General features: G+C 47.7%; 1 protein-coding gene across 2 annotated transcripts in view; it reads right to left on the bottom strand.

Moving 5' to 3' along the window:
• The window catches only part of LOC139574783 (gamma-aminobutyric acid receptor subunit beta-2-like), a 157,028-nt gene that overhangs the window by 31,649 nt on the left and 104,117 nt on the right, over positions 1-21,262 (bottom strand). For both annotated transcript variants that reach the window (XM_071399662.1, XM_071399663.1), the window contains exon 5: positions 4,320-4,402. In XM_071399662.1, the coding sequence (XP_071255763.1) occupies positions 4,320-4,402 (83 nt within the window). The remainder of the gene's footprint in view (positions 1-4,319; positions 4,403-21,262) is intronic.

Here is a 21,262-nt window from a genome sequence, read left to right as displayed (position 1 = left end):
AGACATGGGACACATTTTAGTGCAGGGGTGGCAGTCCTTTTTGTACCGGGTCTGTCTGTAAAAATGTGCTCCTCAAAGGAGATGTGTAGGGGTAGGCTGCTTGTTGTAAAAGCAGAAATTACCAACATGGGTTTTGTCTTTATAAATGTGTATGCGCCTAACACGAAGAGAGAGGGGGGGTTCTATTTGGGGGTCTTAGACAGGAACTCTCACAGGTAGCGCCTGAGGAGACGCTGGTGGTCGGCGGGGACTGGAACTGTACAATGGATTTTACGAAAGACAGAAATGGGGAAGAGCCTCATTCAGGGTCAGTGGGAGTGTTAAGGGACATCATTAATCAGTTCGACCTAATGGATGTTTGGAGAACTAAACACCCCAACACAAGACAGTATACATGGGTGAAGTTTTTTGGGGCTAGGGTGAGTGCAGCCCGACGTGATCGTTTTTACATGTCCAGGAATCAGAGCAATAGGCTGTTGGGTGCTACCATTCTCCTGGTGGGGTTTTCAGATCACCCCATAACCATGGCTCGGCTGTCTAATCCAGCAAGGCCTCAGCAGGCATCTTGGAAGTTCAATGCTCTTACAAGATGTCACTTCTTGGACAGGTTTACAGAGGCAGCGAAGAGAGGAGTATGAGTCTCTGAGTCAATGGCGGGATGTGGTGAAAGTCCAAATTTGGCTTTTCTGTCAACAGTATACAGCTCTCTAATCCTCAGAGGCTAGGAGAGTACTGGGGACACTCAAGCGTAGTATTACTGAGATGGTGGGGCAAGGCAACGCAGGCCTCCAGGCTAATTTAGCAGAATTACGTAGGGACCTGGGCAGTTTTTTCCAGGTTAAAGCAAAGAGAGCACTTGTAAGAGCTGGGTTCTCCATGCTCAAGGAGATGGAAGCTCCTAGCTCCTTCTTCTTTGTTTTGGAAAGAGAGAGCGGTGAAGCCAAGGGTATGCATTGTCTACGGCTGGGCGGGTGACCTCTGTGGTGAGGGAGATGTGGGAGTGAACTGTGGTGTTTTATACTGAGTTGTATAGGGCAGAACTGTGTGATCCTATGTGTGCTCAGGTCTTGTTCACAGAACTCCCTAACCTCTCTCTGGCACAGAGGGATGAAATGGACATTCCTCTGTTGTCCCATGAACTGGCAGAGGCCGTAACCCAGATGTCCCCCGGTCGTGCACCGGGGGTCGATGGGCTCCAAGTGGAGTTTTATAAACAATTCTGGGGAATAATTGGACTGGACTTTTTTTGCGTGTTGCGTGAGTGCGTCGGGGTAGGAGAGTTGCCGATGAGCTGCCGTCGGGCGGTTCTGACTCTCCTGCCCAAAAAAGGGGACTTGTGTGAACTTAAGAACGGGAGGCCTGTGGCATTGCTCTGTGCAGACTACAATAAATTTGCCAAGGTCCTCTCTAACAGACTGAAGTCCCATCTGGACTCGATTGTACATAAGGACCAAACATATTGTGTACCGAGACGCTCAATCACGGACAACTTCTTAATCAGGGACATGTTGGACTTGTCGAGAGGTTCTAATGTGAACTTTGGACTGGTCTCTTTAGATCAAGAGAAGGCTTTTAATAGAGTGGATCATGAGTATCTGTTTAATGTGATGTCTGTGTTTGGGGAAAGGTTTTTGACCTGTGTGAAGATGTTGTATGCTGGGGCGTCATGTATGGTCAAGGTGCGAGGGGTGCTCAGTAGGCCAGTCTGGGTGAGGCGGGGCACTAGACAAGGATGCCCTCTATCGGGGCAGTTATCTACACTAGCCATTGAACCCTTTTTTGGGCCTGCTACACAGGAGACTGCAGGGAGAGTGCTGGACAGGCATGGGTGTGTTGACAGGCATAGCAGTGTCAGCGTATGCAGATGACGTTTCTGAGATGGCCAGGGATGGTAAGGATATGCAGGCACAGAGCCTAGTCTGAAGGTGTACGAGGGAGCTTCGTCAGCTAAGGTAAACTGGGGCAAGAGAAAGCTCTGTTATGTGGGGCATGGGGGGATAGGGCCCCTCCTCTGCTTTCAGGGGGCTTGGAGTGGGGTTGTGAAGGGCTTAAAAGGTTGGGGGTGTATCTGGGCTCAGAGAGGTGGGTCAGGTAGAACTGGGAGGGGCTGTTACAGGCAGTGGTGTCAAGACTGGCCAGGCGGAGGTGGCTCCTGTCCCAAGTGTCATATAGAGGGAGGGTGCTGATAATCAACAACCTGGTGGCATCTTCCCTGTGGCATAAACTGGCTGTCCTCAACCCCCCCGCCGGTCTGCTCGCAGACCTGCAACGCAAGCTGGTGTACTTTTTCTGGTTGGGCCATCACTGGCTGAGGGCGGCAGTGTTGTACATGACCGTCCACGAAGGAGGACAAGGCCTGGTGGAACTGGAGAGCAGGGTGGCTGCATTCTGACTAAAGGCGGCGCAGAGACTGCTGTACTATACTGATGTTGGCTGGAGGGAACCAGCATGCACGCTGCTGAGGAGAGCTGGCGGATTAGGGTTGGACCGGCAGCTGTTCCTCATGAAGCTGGAGAGGCTGAGTACAGCAGGTCTCTCAGACTTTTCCTCTGCAGTGCTGAAGGCCTGGCAGCTGCTAAGGCCCACAGGAGAAGGGGCTGTGGAGCTTGGGCTGTGGGTGTGGGAGGAGCCTATATTCCACAACCCAGCCATCCCTATGAGATCGGTTAAGTCGGCCACCCTGCAGAGGGAACTGATGGCAGTGGGTTTACTAAGGCTGGGTGACCAGCGACTGCTGGGAGAGGAGGGGTGGAAAACCCCGGAGGTCTTGGCGCAACAAACAGGAATAACGTCTCTTAGGCTGCTGGAGAGATTCCTGGAGGAGGTCCAGGAGGCACTGTCTGAGCCAGTAGGGTGGGTGTTTGAGTGGCCAAAGGGGGAGGGGCCACCAATATTTCCGCCACTGCAGGTGACGGCAGAGACTGGAGACTGGCAAGGGGGTCTGGAGGACTTGTTCGATTTTAACACTCCGAGCCTGGGGGAGTTTGAGGGGGTGGGAGGTAAAGCCCTCTACAACCTCTGCATTAAGATGAGGAACATTAGGAGCCAAACAGGAGTGAAGGCACATCAGTGGCAGGGGATATGTGGGGCGGAGAGTATGGTGGGTTTTAGATGGAGGTCAGGGGACCTCCAGTGGAAGGTTCTTCATGGAGCCCTGGCCACTAACAGCTGGTTGGTACGGGTTGAACCGGGAGTCGGGCAGGGGTGTCCTTTCTGCGTTATGAGAGAAACTGTGATTCATGTGTTTTCTGTGTGTGCCAGGTTAATGCCATTAATGTCTCTGTTGGAATATCTGTGTGAGAGGTTGGGAGTGGTTTTTACTGTTGGGATGTTTATAATGGGGTACAGGTATTCAAATATGGAAAAGGCCAAATGTGTTTTGTTGAAATTTCTGTGTGCTCAAGCAAAGTTGTCTATTTGGCTAACAAGGAGGAACAGGGTCAAACTATTGTTTAATGGGATGGTCTCTGCGCGCCTTAGGGTGGAATTTGAGTTCTGTAAAATGATAAAACGTGTGGAGATGTTTCAGGAGATATGGTGTGTTGAGGGGCTGTCTGTATAGCTGGGGAAGATGTTTCAGGAGATATGTTGTGTTGAGGGGCTGTCTGTATAGCTGGGGAAGATGTTTCAGGAGAAATGGTGTGTTGAGGGGGCTGTCTGTATAGCTGGGGAAGATGTTTTTGGATATATGGTTGTAGAAATGGTGAGGTTTTAGAGGTTATTGTGATATGTTGTGTTGTTTTGTATCGTGTGGTAGAGGGAAAGGTGAGTATGGTACATGTATACAGTATAGGATATATTTTTGTGTTTTTTTTAAGGGGGGGTGAGGTTTTAATGAAATTAATGTTTTTGTCTCTCTCTCTCTCTCTCTCTCTCTCTGTCTCTCTCTCTCTGTCTCTCTCTCTCTCTCTCTGTCTCTCTCTCTCTCTGTCTCTCTCTCTCTGTCTCTCTCTCTCTCTGTCTCTCTCTCTCTCTGTCTCTCTCTTTCTCTCTCTCTCTCTCTCTCTCTCTCTCTCTCTCTCTCTCTCTCTCTCGCTCTCTCTGTCTCTCTCTCTCTCTCTCTATCTCTCTTCACTGCACAACCAATGCTGCATTATGTATACATTATACTGTATATTTGAGTATGTCCCATGATCAATTCCTGTTCACCATACATGTTTGGCATGACAACGAGTTGGCTAATGCTTAAAAAAGGTCAAAGAAATGAATCTCCTACTAATTCTATTTCTATGATAGCAGTGTTCTATATAGATTGGTCCGGGTGTGACGTCTTCACGGGAGGGGTGTGTTCTGTTGCCGGGGGCGACGGTGGTACTCACAGCTCTCGATCTCCAGTGTGCAGTTCTGTTCATCCAGAGGATACCGCCTCAGATCCATCATACAGGCTGCTGTGGTTGTGATCCTACACACACACACACACACACACACACACACACACACACACACACACACACACACACACACACACACACACACACACACACACACACACACACACACACACACACACACACACACACACACACACACACACACACACACACACAGGAATATAACGTTAGACTTCAGGTATAGGGAAGACTCCATATCAGTTTTTTTTTAAACACACTTCAATCCATATTTTACCAGGTAAATTGACTGAGAACACATTCCCATTTACAGCAACGACCTGGGGAATAGTTACAGGGGAGGGGGGAATGAGCCAATGAGCAGTTGCCATACCAGGCGGTGATGCAGCCAGTCAGGATGCTCTCGATGGTGCAGCTGTATAACTTTTTGAGGATCTGGGGACCCATGCCAAATCTTTTCAGTCTCCTGAGGAGGAAAAGGTTTTGTCATGCCCTCTTCACGACTGTCTTGGTGTGTTTGGAAAATTATAGTTTGTTGGTGATGTGGACACCAAGGAACTTGAAACTCTCGACACGCTCCACTACAGCCCCGTTGAAGTTAATGGGGGCCTGTTTGGCCCGCCTTTTCCTGTAGTCCACGATCAGCTCCTTTGTCTTGATCACATTGAGGGAGAGGTTGTTATCCTGGCACCACACTGCCAGTTCTCTGACCTCCTCCCTATAGGCTGTCTCATCGTTGTCGGTGATCAGGCCTACCACTGTTGTGTCGTCAGCAAACTTAATGATGGTGTTGGAGTCGTGTTTGGCCACGTAGTTGTTGGTGAACAGGGAGTACAGGAGAGGACTAAGTACACACACCTGAGTGTAGAGGATCAGTGTGGCAGACGTGTTGTTACCTACCCTTACCACCTGGGAGCGGCCCGTCAGGAAGTCCAGGATCCAGTTGCAGAGGGAGGTGTTTAGTCCCAGGGTCCTTAGCTAAGTGATGAGCTTCATTGGCACTATGGTGTTGAACGCTGAGCTGTAGTCAATGAACAGCATTCTCACATAAGTGTTCCTTTTGTCCAGGTGGGAAAGGGCAGTGTGGAATGCGATTGAGATTGCGTCATCCGCGGATCTGTTGGGGCGGTATGCGAATTGGAGTGGGTTTAGGGTATCCGGGAGGATGCTGTTAATGTGAGCCATGGCCATCCTTTCAAAGCACTTCCTGGCTACCGACGCGAGTGCTACAGGGCGGTAATAATTTAGGCAGGTTACCTTCACTTCCTTGGGAGGCACAAGGACTATGGTGGTCTGCTAGAAACCGGTATTATAGACTCAGTCAGGGAGAGGTTGAAAATGTCGGTGAAGACACTTGCCAGTTGGTCCGCGCATGCTTTGAGTACACGTCCTGGTAATCCATCTGGCCCCCCAGCTTTGTGAATGTTGACCTGTTTAAAGGTCTAGCTCACATCGGCTACCGAGAACGCTATCACACAGTCATCCAGAACAGCCGGGGCTCTCGTGCATGCTTCAGTGTTGCTTGCCTAGAACCGAGCATAAAAGGCATTTAGCTCATCTGGTAGGCTCACGTCACTGGGCAGCTCGTGTCTGGGTTTCCCCTTGTAGTCCGTAAAAGTTTTCAAGCCCTGCCACATCCGACGAGCGTCAGAGCCGGTGTAGTAGGATTCAATCTCAATCCTGTATTGATGCTTTGCTTGTTTGATGGTTCGTCTGAGGGCATAGCGGGATTTCTTATAAGCGTCCGGATTAGTGTCCCGCTCCTTGAAAGCGGCAGCTCTAGCCTTTAGCTCGATGCGGATGTTGCCTGTAATCCATGGCTTCTGGTTGGGATATGTACGTACGATCACTGTGGGGACGATGTCGTCGATGCAATTATTGATGAAGCCGATGACTGAGGTGGTATACTCCTCAATGCCATTGGATGAATCCCGGAACATATTCCAGTCTGTGCTAGCAAAACAGTCCTGTAGTGTAGCAACCGCGTCATCTGACCACTTCCGTATTGAGCGAATCACTGGTACTTCCTGCTTTAGTTTTTGCTTGTAAGCATGAATCAGGAGTATAGAATTATGGTCAGATTTGCTAAATGGAGAGCGGGGGTGTGATTGTGTCCAGTAATAGACAGACAACACTACTCTCATAGTCTTTGTGGAAGAACAACATAGTGATTGATATCAAATATGATAGGATTAGGAAGACCCTTTGGCAAGTAATCATTTCCAAATGAACAATGGTTGAGTAGAGATCAATGATTTGTAGAATCTTTGGCTTTTCCCCAACAGGCAAAAAGTCATTATAACGTTGTTTGTGACGTTATGGTCAGGTTCTATACTGGTTGTCATTAAGACGCTATGACCAGGTTGTATGCTGGTTGTCATTATGATGTTGTTTGTGACGTTATGTTCAGGTTGTATGCTGGTTTTAATTATGATATTGTTTGTGACGTTAAGTTCAGGTTGTATACTGGTTGTCATTATGACCCCAAAACTAAGGACTTATTAGCCAGCCCTACTCTGTTGTTTATGATTTTTGTTGTCATGGACGACTGACTGGGCTCATTGATTCGAGTTGAAAAATAAATGCTGCGCTCATGGAATGGCGTGCGTTGCCAGGAGATGCATTCCAGGTGACAACCTCATGAAGCTGGTTGAGAGAATGCCAAGAGTGTGCAAAGCTGTCATCAAGGCACACGGTGGCTACTTTGAAGAATCTAAAATATATTTTGATTTGTTTAAGACTTTTTTGGTTACTACATGATTCCTACAATGTAGAAATAAAGAAAACCCCTTGAGTGAGTAGGTTTCCAGACTTTTGACTGGTACTGTCTGTATAATTTATAAAACCAAAAATGGATGTAGCAACTACAGATTGCCCCTTTATGTCTATAAAAAGTGTGTGAGTTTGCACATGTGTCCATTAGGCCTATGGATTTATTTTATCAGCATGAATTAGATTGAGCAATAAAATCCCCACTTTTATTCCATAGGCTGGGATCCTCACTATGCAGCTGTTGTTCCATAGGCTGGGATCCTCACTATGCAGCTGTTATTCTATAGGCTGGGATCCTCACTATGCAGCTGTTATTCTATAGGCTGGGATCCTCACTATGCAGCTGTTATTCTATAGGCTGGGATCCTCACTATGCAGCTGTTATTCTATAGGCTGGGATCCTCACTATGCAGCTGTTATTCCATAGGCTGGGATCCTCACTATGCAGCTGTTATTCCATAGGCTGGGATCCACACTATGCAGCTGTTATTCCATAGGCTGGGATCCTCACTATGCAGCTGTTATTCTATAGGCTGGGATCCTCACTATGCAGCTGTTATTCTATAGGCTGGGATCCGCACTATGCAGCTGTTATTCTATAGGCTGGGATCCTCACTATGCAGCTGTTATTCTATAGGCCGGGATCCTCACTATGCAGCTGTTATTCCATAGGCTGGGATCCTCACTATGCAGCTGTTGTTCCATAGGCTGGGATCCGCACTATGCAGCTGTTATTCTATAGGCTGGGATCCTCACTATGCAGCTGTTATTCCATAGGCTGGGATCCGCACTATGCAGCTGTTATTCTATAGGCCGGGATCCTCACTATGCAGCTGTTATTCCATAGGCTGGGATCCTCACTATGCAGCTGTTGTTCCATAGGCTGGGATCCGCACTATGCAGCTGTTATTCTATAGGCCGGGATCCTCACTATGCAGCTGTTATTCCATAGGCTGGGATCCTCACTATGCAGCTGTTATTCCATAGGCTGGGATCCTCACTATGCAGCTGTTATTCCATAGGCTGGGATCCTCACTATGCAGCTGTTATTCTATAGGCTGGGATCCTCACTATGCAGCTGTTATTCTATAGGCTGGGATCCTCACTATGCAGCTGTTGTTCCATAGGCTGGGATCCGCACTATGCAGCTGTTATTCTATAGGCTGGGATCCTCACTATGCAGCTGTTATTCTATAGGCTGGGATCCTCACTATGCAGCTGTTATTCCATAGGCTGGGATCCTCACTATGCAGCTGTTGTTCTATAGGCTGGGATCCTCACTATGCAGCTGTTATTCTATAGGCCGGGATCCGCACTATGCAGCTGTTATTCCATAGGCTGGGATCCTCACTATGCAGCTGTTATTCTATAGGCCGGGATCCTCACTATGCAGCTGTTATTCCATAGGCTGGGATCCTCACTATGCAGCTGTTGTTCCATAGGCTGGGATCCGCACTATGCAGCTGTTGTTCTATAGGCTGGGATCCTCACTATGCAGCTGTTATTCTATAGGCTGGGATCCTCACTATGCAGCTGTTATTCTATAGGCTGGGATCCTCACTATGCAGCTGTTATTCTATAGGCTGGGATCCTCACTATGCAGCTGTTGTTCTATAGGCTGGGATCCGCACTATGCAGCTGTTATTCTATAGGCTGGGATCCTCACTATGCAGCTGTTATTCTATAGGCTGGGATCCTCACTATGCAGCTGTTATTCTATAGGCTGGGATCCTCACTATGCAGCTGTTATTCTATAGGCTGGGATCCTCACTATGCAGCTGTTGTTCTATAGGCTGGGATCCTCACTATGCAGCTGTTATTCTATAGGCTGGGATCCTCACTATGCAGCTGTTGTTCTATAGGCTGGGATCCTCACTATGCAGCTGTTATTCCATAGGCTGGGATCCGCACTATGCAGCTGTTGTTCTATAGGCTGGGATCCTCACTATGCAGCTGTTGTTCCATAGGCTGGGATCCTCACTATGCAGCTGTTATTCTATAGGCTGGGATCCTCACTATGCAGCTGTTATTCTATAGGCTGGGATCCTCACTATGCAGCTGTTATTCTATAGGCTGGGATCCTCACTATGCAGCTGTTATTCTATAGGCTGGGATCCTCACTATGCAGCTGTTATTCCATAGGATGGGATCCAAGAGCGCAGTTTCCACTGGCTGTCCACTGGTTTCAAAAACAATGATTGATAGGCAGTTTAAACGTCTTGAATTCAACCATTATTGGGTTCAAATACACATTTAGATTTGTCAACAGCCATCCACTACAACCCAGGCGCAAATAGCTAAGTGAGAGAGTAGCAGTGGGATTCACATCAAAGCGCTATGTAGATATCAATAATAAGTGATATCCGTATCGCCGTAGACTACACAACTGCTGTCATCCTTACCTCCAAGCGTTTATTCAAGTTGGATAATCTTTGGATGCCGACAGCAGTCACACCATTGGAAGACATAGCTTGGACTGTAGCCTACAAAAGCCTATTCCTTCTCTTTTCCTGCGATCCATCAAACACATTTGGTGTGTCATCATAGCGGTCTCTGACTTGTGGTCAGACTCGCTCAGGTGGAACAAACTTAAACTTGCGCCTTTTTTCAATGTTGATTTGAACGTCACTTGAGATAGCAGTCCTTTCTGAATTTAAAAGTAATCCTCGAAGTAATCACGTATTACAGTTACCGTCTTTGTAATCGCTTACATGTAATATATTACTCCTCAACCCTGGTTGTCATTATGACGTTGTTTATGACGTTATGGTCAGGTTGTATACTGGTTGTAAAATAACTTTCTTTTGTACATACTTTTAGTGACCTGAAATTGCTGATTGTAACCAAAATCTGACAACAAATGATTGTTTTCCCTTCTACCAGAAGTACAAACTGATCTAGAAGAGTGGACATGTGTTTCATAATTAAATAACACAAGTTCATTTGAAATCTTTGCAACAAAAAAAAAACACCCAGGCACTCAGGTCCCTTGGGTCTCACTGAAGACACGTTTGGGGAATTACATTTTTCAGAGACATAGAAACATTCAACATTCTCCCTGCCTCCCTCCCTCCCCTCCCTCCATTGTTCTCTATTATGTAACAAGCCAGTTAGCAGGCAGGGAGACAGGAAGGCAGGGAGGCAGGAAAGCAGGGAGGCAGGCAGGCAGGGAGGGAGGCAGGCAGGGAGGCAGGCAGGCAGGGAGGTAGGCAGGCAGGCAGGCAGGCAGGCAGGCAGGGAGGGAGGGAGGTAGGCAGGGAGGTAGGCAGGGAGGCAGGCAGGCAGGGAGGCAGGGAGGCAGGCAGGGAGGGAGGCAGGCAGGGAGGCAGGCAGGCAGGCAGGCAGGCAGGCAGGGAGGGAGGGAGGTAGGCAGGGAGGTAGGCAGGGAGGCAGGCAGGCAGGGAGGCAGGGAGGGAGGCAGGGAGGCAGGCAGGGAGGGAGGCAGGCAGGGAGGCAGGCAGGCAGGCAGGCAGGCAGGCAGGCAGGCAGGCAGGCAGGCAGGCAGGTAGGCAGGGAGGCAGGCAGGCAGGGAGGTAGGCAGGGAGGCAGGCAGGGAGGTAGGTAGGCAGGGAGGTAGGCAGGGAGGTAGGCAGGGAGGTAGAAAGGGAGGTAGGCAGGCAGGCAGGCAGGCAGGGAGGGAGGGAGGTAGGTAGGCAGAGTGAGAGAGAGGAAGGGACCAAAGTATGCCAGAGTATTTTCAGAGTCCTATGGATGGATGTCCTAGTTTAAACCTCTCTCTGCCTGCCGTGGCTATCACTAACTCACCATGCTATGCCTGGTACACTAGCCCTTCAGTCACCCAGCCCTTCAACTACCCAGCCACCCAGCCCTTCAACTACCCAGCCACACAGCCCTTCAACCACCCAGCCACCCAGCCCTTCAACCACCCAGCCACACAGCCACATAGCCACCCAGCCACCCAGCCCTTCAACCACCCAGCCACACAGCCCTTCAACCACCCAGCCACACAGCCACATAGCCACCCAGCCACCCAGCCCTTCAACCACCCAGCCACACAGACCTTCAGCCTCCCAGGCAGCCAGCTCTTCCCAGCCACCCAGCCAGCCACCCGGCAGCCAGCCCTTCCCAGCCACCCAGGCAGCCAGCCCGTCAATTGCACAGCCACACCAGAAGACTAACCTTCAGCCACACAGCCACCCAGGCAACCAGCCCTTCAGCCACCCAGCCACCCAAGCAACCAGCCCTTCAGCCACCCAGGCAACCAGCCCTTCAGCCACCCAGCAACCCAGGCAACCAGCCCTTCAGCCACCCAGCAACCCAGGCAACCAGCCCTTCAGCCACCCAGCCACCCAGGCGGTCTTCTGGTCAGGCTCCGGAGACGGGCACATCGCGCACCTCTCCCGAGCATACTACTCGCCAATGTCCAGTCTCTTGACAACAAGGTTGATGAAATCCGAGCAAGGGTAGCATTCCAGAGAGACATCAGAGACTGTAACGTTCTTTGCTTCACGGAAACATGGCTCACTCGAGACACGCTATCGGAGTCGGTACAGTCAGCTGGTTTCTTCACGCATCGCGCAGACAGAAACAAACATCTTTCTGGTATGAAGAGGGGCGGGGGGGTATGCCTTATGATTAACGAGATGTGGTGTGATCATAACATACAGGAACTCAAGTCCTTCTGTTCACCTGACTTAGAATTCCTCACAATCAAATGTCGACCGCATTATCTACCAAGAGAATTCTCTTCGATTATAATCACAGCCGCATATATTCCCCCCCAAGCAGACACATCGATGGCCCTGAACAAACTTTATTTGACTCTATGTAAACTGGAAACCACATATCCTGAGGCTGCATTCATTGTAGCTGGGGATTTTAACAAGCCTAATCTGAAAACAAGACTCCCTAAATTCTATCAGCATATCGATTGTGCTACCAGGGCTGGTAAAACCCTGGATCATTGTTATTCTAACTTCCACGACGCATATACGGCCCTCCCCCGCCCTCCTTTCCGAAAAGTTGACCACGACTCCATTTTGTTGCTTCCAGCCTATAGACAGAAACTAAAACAGGAAGCTCCCGCGCTCAGGTCTGTTCAACGCTGGTCCGACCAATCTGATTCCACGCTTCAAGATTGCTTCGATCACGTGGATTGGGATATGTTCCGCATTGCGTCAAACAACAACATTGACGAATACGCTGATTCGGTAAGCGAGTTCATTAGCAAGTGCATTGGCGATGTCGTACCCACAGCAACTATTAAAACATTCCCCAACCAGAAACCGTGGATTGATGGCAGCATTCGCGCGAAACTGAAAGCGCGAACCACTGCTTTTAACCAGGGCAAGGTGACCGGAAACATGACCGAATACAAACAGTGTAGCTATTCCCTCCGCAATCAAACAAACAAGCTAAGCGTCAGTATAGAGACAAAGTAGAGACGCAATTCAACGGCTCAGACACGAGAGGTATGTGGCAGGGTCTACAGTCAATCACGGATTACAAAAAGAAAACCAGCCCCGTCGCAGACCAGGATGTCTTGCTCCCAGACAGACTAAACAAATTCTTTGCTCGCTTTAAGGACAATACAGTGCCACTGACACGGCCCGCTACCAAAACCTGCGGACTCTCCTTCACTGCAGCCGACGTGAGTAAAACATTTAAACGTGTTAACCCTCGCAAGGCTGCAGGCCCAGACGGCATCCCCAGCCGCGTCCTCAAAGCATGCGCAGACCAGCTGGCTGGTGTGTTTACGGACATATTCAATCAATCCTTATCCCAGTCTGCTGTTCCCACATGCTTCAAGAGGGCCACCATTGTTCCTGTTCCCAAGAAAGCTAAGGTAACTGAGCTAAACGACTACAGCCCCGTAGCACTCACTTCCGTCATCATGAAGTGCTTTGAGAGACTAGTCAAGGACCATATCACTTCCACCCTACCTGACACCCTAGACCCACTTCAATTTGCTTACCGCCCCAATAGGTCCACAGACGACGCCATCGCAACCACACTGCACACTGCCCTAACCCACCTGGACAAGAGGAATACCTATGTGAGAATGCTGTTCATCGACTACAGCTCAGTATTTAACACCATAGTACCCTCCAAACTCATCATCAAGCTCGAGACCCTGGGTCTCGACCCCGCCCTGTGCAACTGGGTACTGGACTTCCTGACGGGCCGCACCCAGGTGGTGAGGGTAGGTAACAACATCTCCACCCCGCTGATCCTCAACACTGGGGCCCCACAAGGGTGCGTTCTGAGCCCTCTCCTGTACTCCCTGTTCACCCACGACTGCTTGGCCATGCACGCCTCCAACTCAATCATCAAGTTTGCAGACCACACTACAGTGGTAGGATTGATTACCAACAACGACGAGACGGCCTACAGGGAGGAGGTGAGGGCCCTCGTAGTGTGTTGTCAGGAAAATAACCTCACACTCAACGTCAACAAAACAAAGGAGATGATCATGGACTTCAGGAAACAGCAGAGGGAGCACCCCCCCCTATCCATATCGACGGGACAGTAGTGGAGAGGCCAGAAAGTTTTAAGTTCTTCGGTGTACACATCACGGATAAACTGAATTGGTCCACCCACACAGACAGCGTGGTGAAGAAGGCGCAGCAGCACCTCTTCAACCTCAGGAGGCTGAAGAAATTCAGCTTGTCACCAAAAGCACTCACAAACTTTTACAGATGCACAATCGAGAGCATCCTGTCGGGCTGTATCACCGCCTGGTACGGCAACTGCTCCGCCCATAACCGTAAGGCTCTCCAGAGGGTAGTGAGGTCTGCACAACGCATCACCGGGGGCAAACTACCTGCCCTCCAGGACACCTAAACCACCCGATGTCACAGGAAGGCCATAAAGATCATCAAGGACAACAACCACCCGAGCCACTGCCTGTTCACCCCGCTATCATCCAGAAGGAGAGGTCAGTACAGGTGCATCAAAGCAGGGACCGAGAGACTGAAAAACAGCTTCTATCTCAAGGCCATCAGACTGTTAAACAGCCACCACTAACATTGAGTGGCTGCTGCCATACATGTAAAAAATGTATCACTAGCCACTTTAAACAATGCAACTTAATATAATGTTTACATACCCTACATTACGCATCTCATATGTATATACTGTACTCTATACCACCTACTGCATCTTGCCATCTTTATGTAATACATGTATCACTAGCCACTTTAAACAATGACACTTAATATAATGTTTACATACCCTACATTACTCATCGCATATGTATATACTGTATTCGATACCATCTAGTGCATCTTTCCTATGCCGTTCTGTACCATCACTCATTCATATATCTTTATGTACATATTCTTCATCCCTTTACACTTGTGTGTATAAGGTAGCTGTTGTGAAATTGTTAGGTTAGATTACTCGTTGGTTATTACTGCATTGTCGGAACTAGAAGCACAAGCATTTCACTACACTCGCATTAACATCTGCTAACCATGTGTATGTGACAAATAAAATTTGATTTGATTTGAACCAGCCCTTCAGCCACCCAAGCAGCCAGCCCTTCAATCACCAAGGCAGCCAGCCCTTCAACCACCAAGGCAGCCAGCCCTTCAGCCACCCACCCAGTCAGCCAGCTAGACATTGCCACACTCACTGGTTACATCCTAAATGACACCATATTCCCTACATAGTGCACTGCTTTTAACCAGAGTACTTTTGACTAGAACCATAGAGCTCTGGTCAAAAGTAGTGCACTACATACAAGATAGGGTGTCAGTCAGTCATCCAACACTTCACCACTCAATCATCACACTATGCTCAGGAAGCTCCTGGGACATGTAAAATTAGGCCAAGATGGCAGGGTTAAGAATAACATGCTATTTATAGGCCGCTCCTACATCATCAGTAGCAGCAGAAGTCTACAAGCTTTTGTTTGAGTTTAAAGAGGGACCAACCAACAACCGGTGTTTTTCAGGATGGATCCTTTAGTTATGGCACTGCTGTGTGTGTGTGTGTGTGTGTGTGTGTGTGTGTGTGTGTGTGTGTGTGTGTGTGTGTGTGTGTGTGTGTGTGTGTGTGTGTGTGTGTGTGTGTGTGTGTGTGTGTGTGTGTGTGTGTGTGTGCGTGCGTGTGTGATGCCTGGCAGCGTGTCATATGTGTTACTGCCTACAGTGTTTCAACAAAACTTGTCAGGATGCTGTATCTCTGTAGCTAGGTGACCAGAAGGAGGGGAAACAGAGTATTGATGCTGTAGCTCTGTAACTAGGTGACCAGAAGGAGGGGAAACAGAGTATTGATGCTGTAGCTCTGTAGCTAGGTGACCAGAAGGAGGGGAAACAGAGTATTGATGCTGTAGCTCTGTAGCTAGGTGACCAGAAGGAGGGGAAACAGAGTATTGATGATGTAACTCTGTAACTAGGTGACCAGAAGGAGGGGAAACAGAGTATTGATGCTGTAGCTCTGTAGCTAGGTGACCAGAAGGAGGGAAAACAGAGTAGTGATGTTGTAGCTCTGTAGCTAAGTGACCAGAAGGAGGGAAAACAGAGTAGTGATGCTGTATCTCTGTAGCTAAGTGACCAGAAGGAGGGGAAACAGAGTATTGATGCTGTAGCTCTGTAGCTAGGTGACCAGAAGGAGGGGAAACAGAGTATTGATGTTGTAGCTCTGTAGCTAAGTGACCAGAAGGAGGGAAAACAGAGTAGTGATGCTGTATCTCTGTAGCTAAGTGACCAGAAGGAGGGGAAACAGAGTATTGACGCTGTAGCTCTGTAACTAGGTGACCAGAAGGAGGGGAAACAGAGTATTGATGCTGTAGCTCTGTAACTAGGTGACCAGAAGGAGGGGAAACAGAGTATTGATGCTGTAGCTCTGTAACTAGGTGACCAGAAGGAGGGGAAACAGAGTATTGATGCTGTAGCTCTGTAACTAGGTGACCAGAAGGAGGGGAAACAGAGTATTGATGCTGTAGCTCTGTAGCTAAGTGACCAGAAGGAGGGGAAACAGAGTATTGATGTTGTAGCTCTGTAGCTAGGTGACCAGAAGGAGGGGAAACAGAGTATTGATGCTGTAGCTCTGTAGCTAGGTGACCAGAAGGAGGGGAAACAGAGTAGTGATGCTGTAGCTCTGTAACTAGGTGACCAGAGGAGGGGAAACAGAGTATTGATGTTGTAGCTCTGTAGCTAGGTGACCAGAAGGAGGGGAAACAGAGTATTGATGCTGTAGCTCTGTATCTAGGTGACCAGAAGGAGGGGAAACAGAGTATTGATGCTGTAGCTCTGTAGCTAGGTGACCAGAAGGAGGGGAAACAGAGTATTGATGCTGTAGCTCTGTAGCTAGGTGACCAGAAGGAGGGGAAACAGAGTATTGATGCTGTAGCTCTGTAGCTAGGTGACCAGAAGGAGGGGAAACAGAGTATTGATGCTGTAGCTCTGTAGCTAGGTGACCAGAAGGAGGGGAAACAGAGTATTGATGCTGTAGCTCTGTAGCTAGGTGACCAGAAGGAGGGGAAACAGAGTATTGATGCTGTAGCTCTGTAGCTAGGTGACCAGAAGGAGGGGAAACAGAGTATTGATGCTGTATCTCTGTAGCTAGGTGACCATCTCTCTCTTTCTCTCCATCCATCTCTCCTTCTCATCTGTCATGCCTACTCAGAGAGAGAGAGAGAGACTTTTTTTAATGAAACTGTTCTGTTCCTATATCGACAGGAAAAAGCAAGGTTATTTTTATCCATCTCTCCTTCTCTCTCTATCATGATATCTTTTGAACTGGGCAGCCCATCTCTCCTGCTACTGACAAAAGACCAGGGCTGTATGTCTCCATAGCACAGAGATACATCCTGTCCTCTCACAAAAAGAGCTAGAATACACTAAGAGAAAATTGCAGTGACTCTTAAATGGTTTTAAACAACAGTGAATAAATGTGTTTCTTAATATGTCCATTGAAATCTTGAAAATAAATATACGATATGCAGTGGCCAGTATCTTAACTGGTAACAACTATATGTCTGTGTGTCTTACAGTCTGGCGTACAATGTGTTACTGAAGACTGTCTCCCGTAGGCTAGCCATCTCCCCCCCCCCCCCCCCCCCACACACACACACACACACACTCCCTGCTGTTCTAACCAGCCTGTTCTTACCAGCCGTCTTGACAGCACATCTACAGGTACACACACACACACATACACACACTGCTCTGAGCATTCTGGCATCTGGTCCTGCTGACTGGGTGTCTGGACTTACTAACATCAAATAACAGACTGACTGAGAAAGAGAGGGGAGGAGAGGAGGGGAGTGGAGGGAAGACGAGAGGAGAGGAGGGAGGAGAGGAGGGGAGGGAAGACGAGAGGAGAGGAGAGGAGAGGAGAGGAGACGAGATGAGGGGAGGGTAGTGGAAGGAAGACGAGAGGAGAGGATGGGTGGAGGGGAGAGGAAACGAGATGAGAGGATGAAAGGGGAGGAGGGGAGGGAAGACGAGAGGAAAGGATGAGAGGGGAGGAGAGGAGGGGGGAGGGGAGTGGAGAGGGAAGGAAGGAGGGAGGAGGAGAGAAGAGGAGAGGTGGGGAGGCGAAGGGAGGGGAGAGGAGAGAAGAGAAGAGGAGGGATGGGGGCGAGGGGGAAGGGGAGAGGAGAGTTGAGGCTGCATAGGAACCAGCAGATAAAAGCATTAGAGCTTCTAAACTCTTCTCCTATAGCTGGAACTGTAGGTGTTCTAAACTCTTCTCCTATAGCTGGAACTGCAGGTGTTCTAAACTCTTCTCCTATAGCTGGAACTGTAGGTGTTCTAAACTCTTCTCCTATAGCTGGAACTGGAACTGTAGGTGTTCTAAACTCTTCTCCTATAACTGGAACTGGAACTGTAGGTGTTCTAAACTCTTCTCCTATAGCTGGAACTGGAGGTGTTCTAAACTCTTCTCCTATAACTGGAACTGGAGATGTTCTAAACTCTTCTCCTATAGCTGGAACTGGAGGTGTTCTAAACTCTTCTCCTATAACTGGAACTGGAGGTGTTCTAAACTCTTCTCCTATAACTGGAACTGCAGGTGTTCTAAACTCTTCTCCTATAACTGGAACTGTAGGTGTTCTAAACTCTTCTCCTATAACTGGAACTGCAGGTGTTCTAAACTCTTCTCCTATAACTGGAACTGGAGATGTTCTAAACTCTTCTCCTATAACTGGAACTGCAGGTGTTCTAAACTCTTCTCCTATAACTGGAACTGGAGGTGTTCTAAACTCTTCTCCTATAACTGGAACTGTAGGTGTTCTAAACTCTTCTCCTATAACTGGAACTGCAGGTGCTCTAAACTCTTCTCCTATAGCTGGAACTGCAGGTGTTCTAAACTCTTCTCCTATAACTGGAACTGCAGGTGTTCTAAACTCTTCTCCTATAACTGGAACTGCAGGTGTTCTAAACTCTTCTCCTATAACTGGAGGTGTTCTAAACTCTTCTCCTATAGCTGGAACTGGAGGTGTTCTAAACTCTTCTCCTATAACTGGAACTGTAGGTGTTCTAAACTCTTCTCCTATAACTGGAACTGTAGGTGTTCTAAACTCTTCTCCTATAACTGGAACTGGAGGTGTTCTAAACTCTTCTGCTATAGCTGGAACTGTAGGTGTTCTAAACTCTTCTCCTATAACTGGAACTGTAGGTGTTCTAAACTCTTCTCCTATAACTGGAACTGGAGGTGTTCTAAACTCTTCTCCTATAGCTGGAACTGGAGGTGTTCTAAACTCTTCTCCTATAACTGGAACTGGAGGTGTTCTAAACTCTTCTCCTATAACTGGAACTGGAGGTGTTCTAAACTCTTCTCCTATAACTGGAACTGGAGGTGTTCTAAACTCTTCTCCTATAACTGGAACTGGAGGTGTTCTAAACTCTTCTCCTATAACTGGAACTGGAGGTGTTCTAAACTCTTCTCCTATAACTGGAACTGGAGGTGTTCTAAACTCTTCTCCTATAACTGGAACTGGAGGTGTTCTAAACTCTTCTCCTATAACTGGAACTGGAGGTGTTCTAAACTCTTCTCCTATAGCTGGAACTGTAGGTGTTCTAAACTCTTCTCCTATAACTGGAACTGGAGGTGTTCTAAACTCTTCTCCTATAACTGGAACTGGAGGTGTTCTAAACACTTCTCCTATAACTGGAGGTGTAGGTGTTCTAAACTCTTCTCCTATAACTGGAACTGGAGGTGTTCTAAACTCTTCTCCTATAACTGGAACTGGAGGTGTTCTAAACTCTTCTCCTATAACTGGAAATGGAGGTGTTCTAAACTCTTCTCCTATAGCTGGAACTGTAGGTGTTCTAAACTCTTCTCCTATAGCTGGAACTGGAGGTGTTCTAAACTCTTCTCCTATAACTGGAACTGTAGGTGTTCTAAACTCTTCTCCTATAACTGGAACTGTAGGTGTTCTAAACTCTTCTGCTATAACTGGAACTGTAGGTGTTCTAAACTCTTCTCCTATAACTGGAACTGGAGATGTTCTAAACTCTTCTCCTATAACTGGAACTGTAGGTGTTCTAAACTCTTCTCCTATAACTGGAGGTGTTCTAAACTCTTCTCCTATAACTGGAGGTGTTCTAAACTCTTCTCCTATAACTGGAACTGGAGATGTTCTAAACTCTTCTCCTATAACTGGAACTGTAGGTGTTCTAAACTCTTCTCCTATAACTGGAACTGTAGGTGTTCCAAACTCTTCTCCTATAACTGGAACTGGAGGTGTTCTAAACTCTTCTCCTATAGCTGGAACTGGAGGTGTTCTAAACTCTTCTCCTATAACTGGAACTGTAGGTGTTCTAAACTCTTCTCCTATAACTGGATAGGTGTTCTAAACTCTTCTCCTATAACTGGAGGTGTTCTAAACTCTTCTCCTATAGCTGGAACTGGAGGTGTTCTAAACTCTTCTCCTATAACTGGAACTGTAGGTGTTCTAAACTCTTCTCCTATAACTGGAACTGTAGGTGTTCTAAACTCTTCTGCTATAACTGGAACTGTAGGTGTTCTAAACTCTTCTGCTATAACTGGAACTGGAGGTGTTCTAAACTCTTCTCCTATAGCTGGAACTGGAACTGTAGGTGTTCTAAACTCTTCTCCTATAGCTGGAACTGGAACTGTAGGTGTTCTAAACTCTTCTCCTATAGCTGGAACTGGAACTGTAGGTGTTCTAAACTCTTCTCCTATAGCTGGAACTGGAACTGTAGGTGTTCTATACTCTTCTCCTATAGCTGGAACTGGAACTGTAGGTGTTCTAAACTCTTCTCCTATAGCTGGAACTGGAGATGTTCTAAACTCTTCTCCTATAGCTGGAACTGTACGTGTTCTAAACTCTTCTCCTATAACTGGAACTGGAGATGTTCTAAACTCTTCTCCTATAACTGGAACTGGAGGTGTTCTAAACTCTTCTCCTATAACTAGAACTGTAGGTGTTCTAAACTCTTCTCCTATAACTGGAACTGTACGTGTTCTAAACTCTTCTCCTATAACTGGAACTGTACGTGTTCTAAACTCTTCTCCTATAACTGGAACTGGAGATGTTCTAAACTCTTCTCCTATAACTGGAACTGGAGGTGTTCTAAACTCTTCTCCTATAACTGGAACTGGAGGTGTTCTAAACCCTTCTCCTATAACTGGAACTGGAGGTGTTCTAAACTCTTCTCCTATAACTGGAACTGCAGGTGTTCTAAACTCTTCTCCTATAGCTGGAACTGGAACTGGAGGTGTTCTAAACTCTTCTCCTATAACTGGAACTGGAGGTGTTCTAAACTCTTCTCCTATAACTGGAACTGGAGGTGTTCTAAACTCTTCTCCTATAACTGGAACTGGAGGTGTTCTAAACTCTTCTCCTATAACTGGAACTGTAGGTGTTCTAAACCCTTCTCCTATAACTGGAACTGGAGGTGTTCTAAACTCTTCTCCTATAACTGGAACTGTAGGTGTTCTAAACTCTTCTCCTATAACTGGAACTGGAGGTGTTCTAAACACTTCTCCTATAACTGGAACTGTAGGTGTTCTAAACTCTTCTCCTATAACTGGAACTGGAGGTGTTCTAAACTCTTCTCCTATAACTGGAACTGGAGGTGTTCTAAACTCTTCTCCTATAACTGGAACTGTAGGTGTTCTAAACCCTTCTCCTATAACTGGAACTGGAGGTGTTCTAAACTCTTCTCCTATAACTGGAACTGTAGGTGTTCTAAACTCTTCTC

The sequence above is a fragment of the Salvelinus alpinus genome, chromosome 4 (assembly GCF_045679555.1).
Source record: "Salvelinus alpinus chromosome 4, SLU_Salpinus.1, whole genome shotgun sequence".
Classification (NCBI taxonomy): Eukaryota; Metazoa; Chordata; class Actinopteri; order Salmoniformes; family Salmonidae; genus Salvelinus; species Salvelinus alpinus.
Note: the sequence above shows the minus strand (reverse complement) of the source record. Positions and strands in the feature narration are given on the sequence as shown.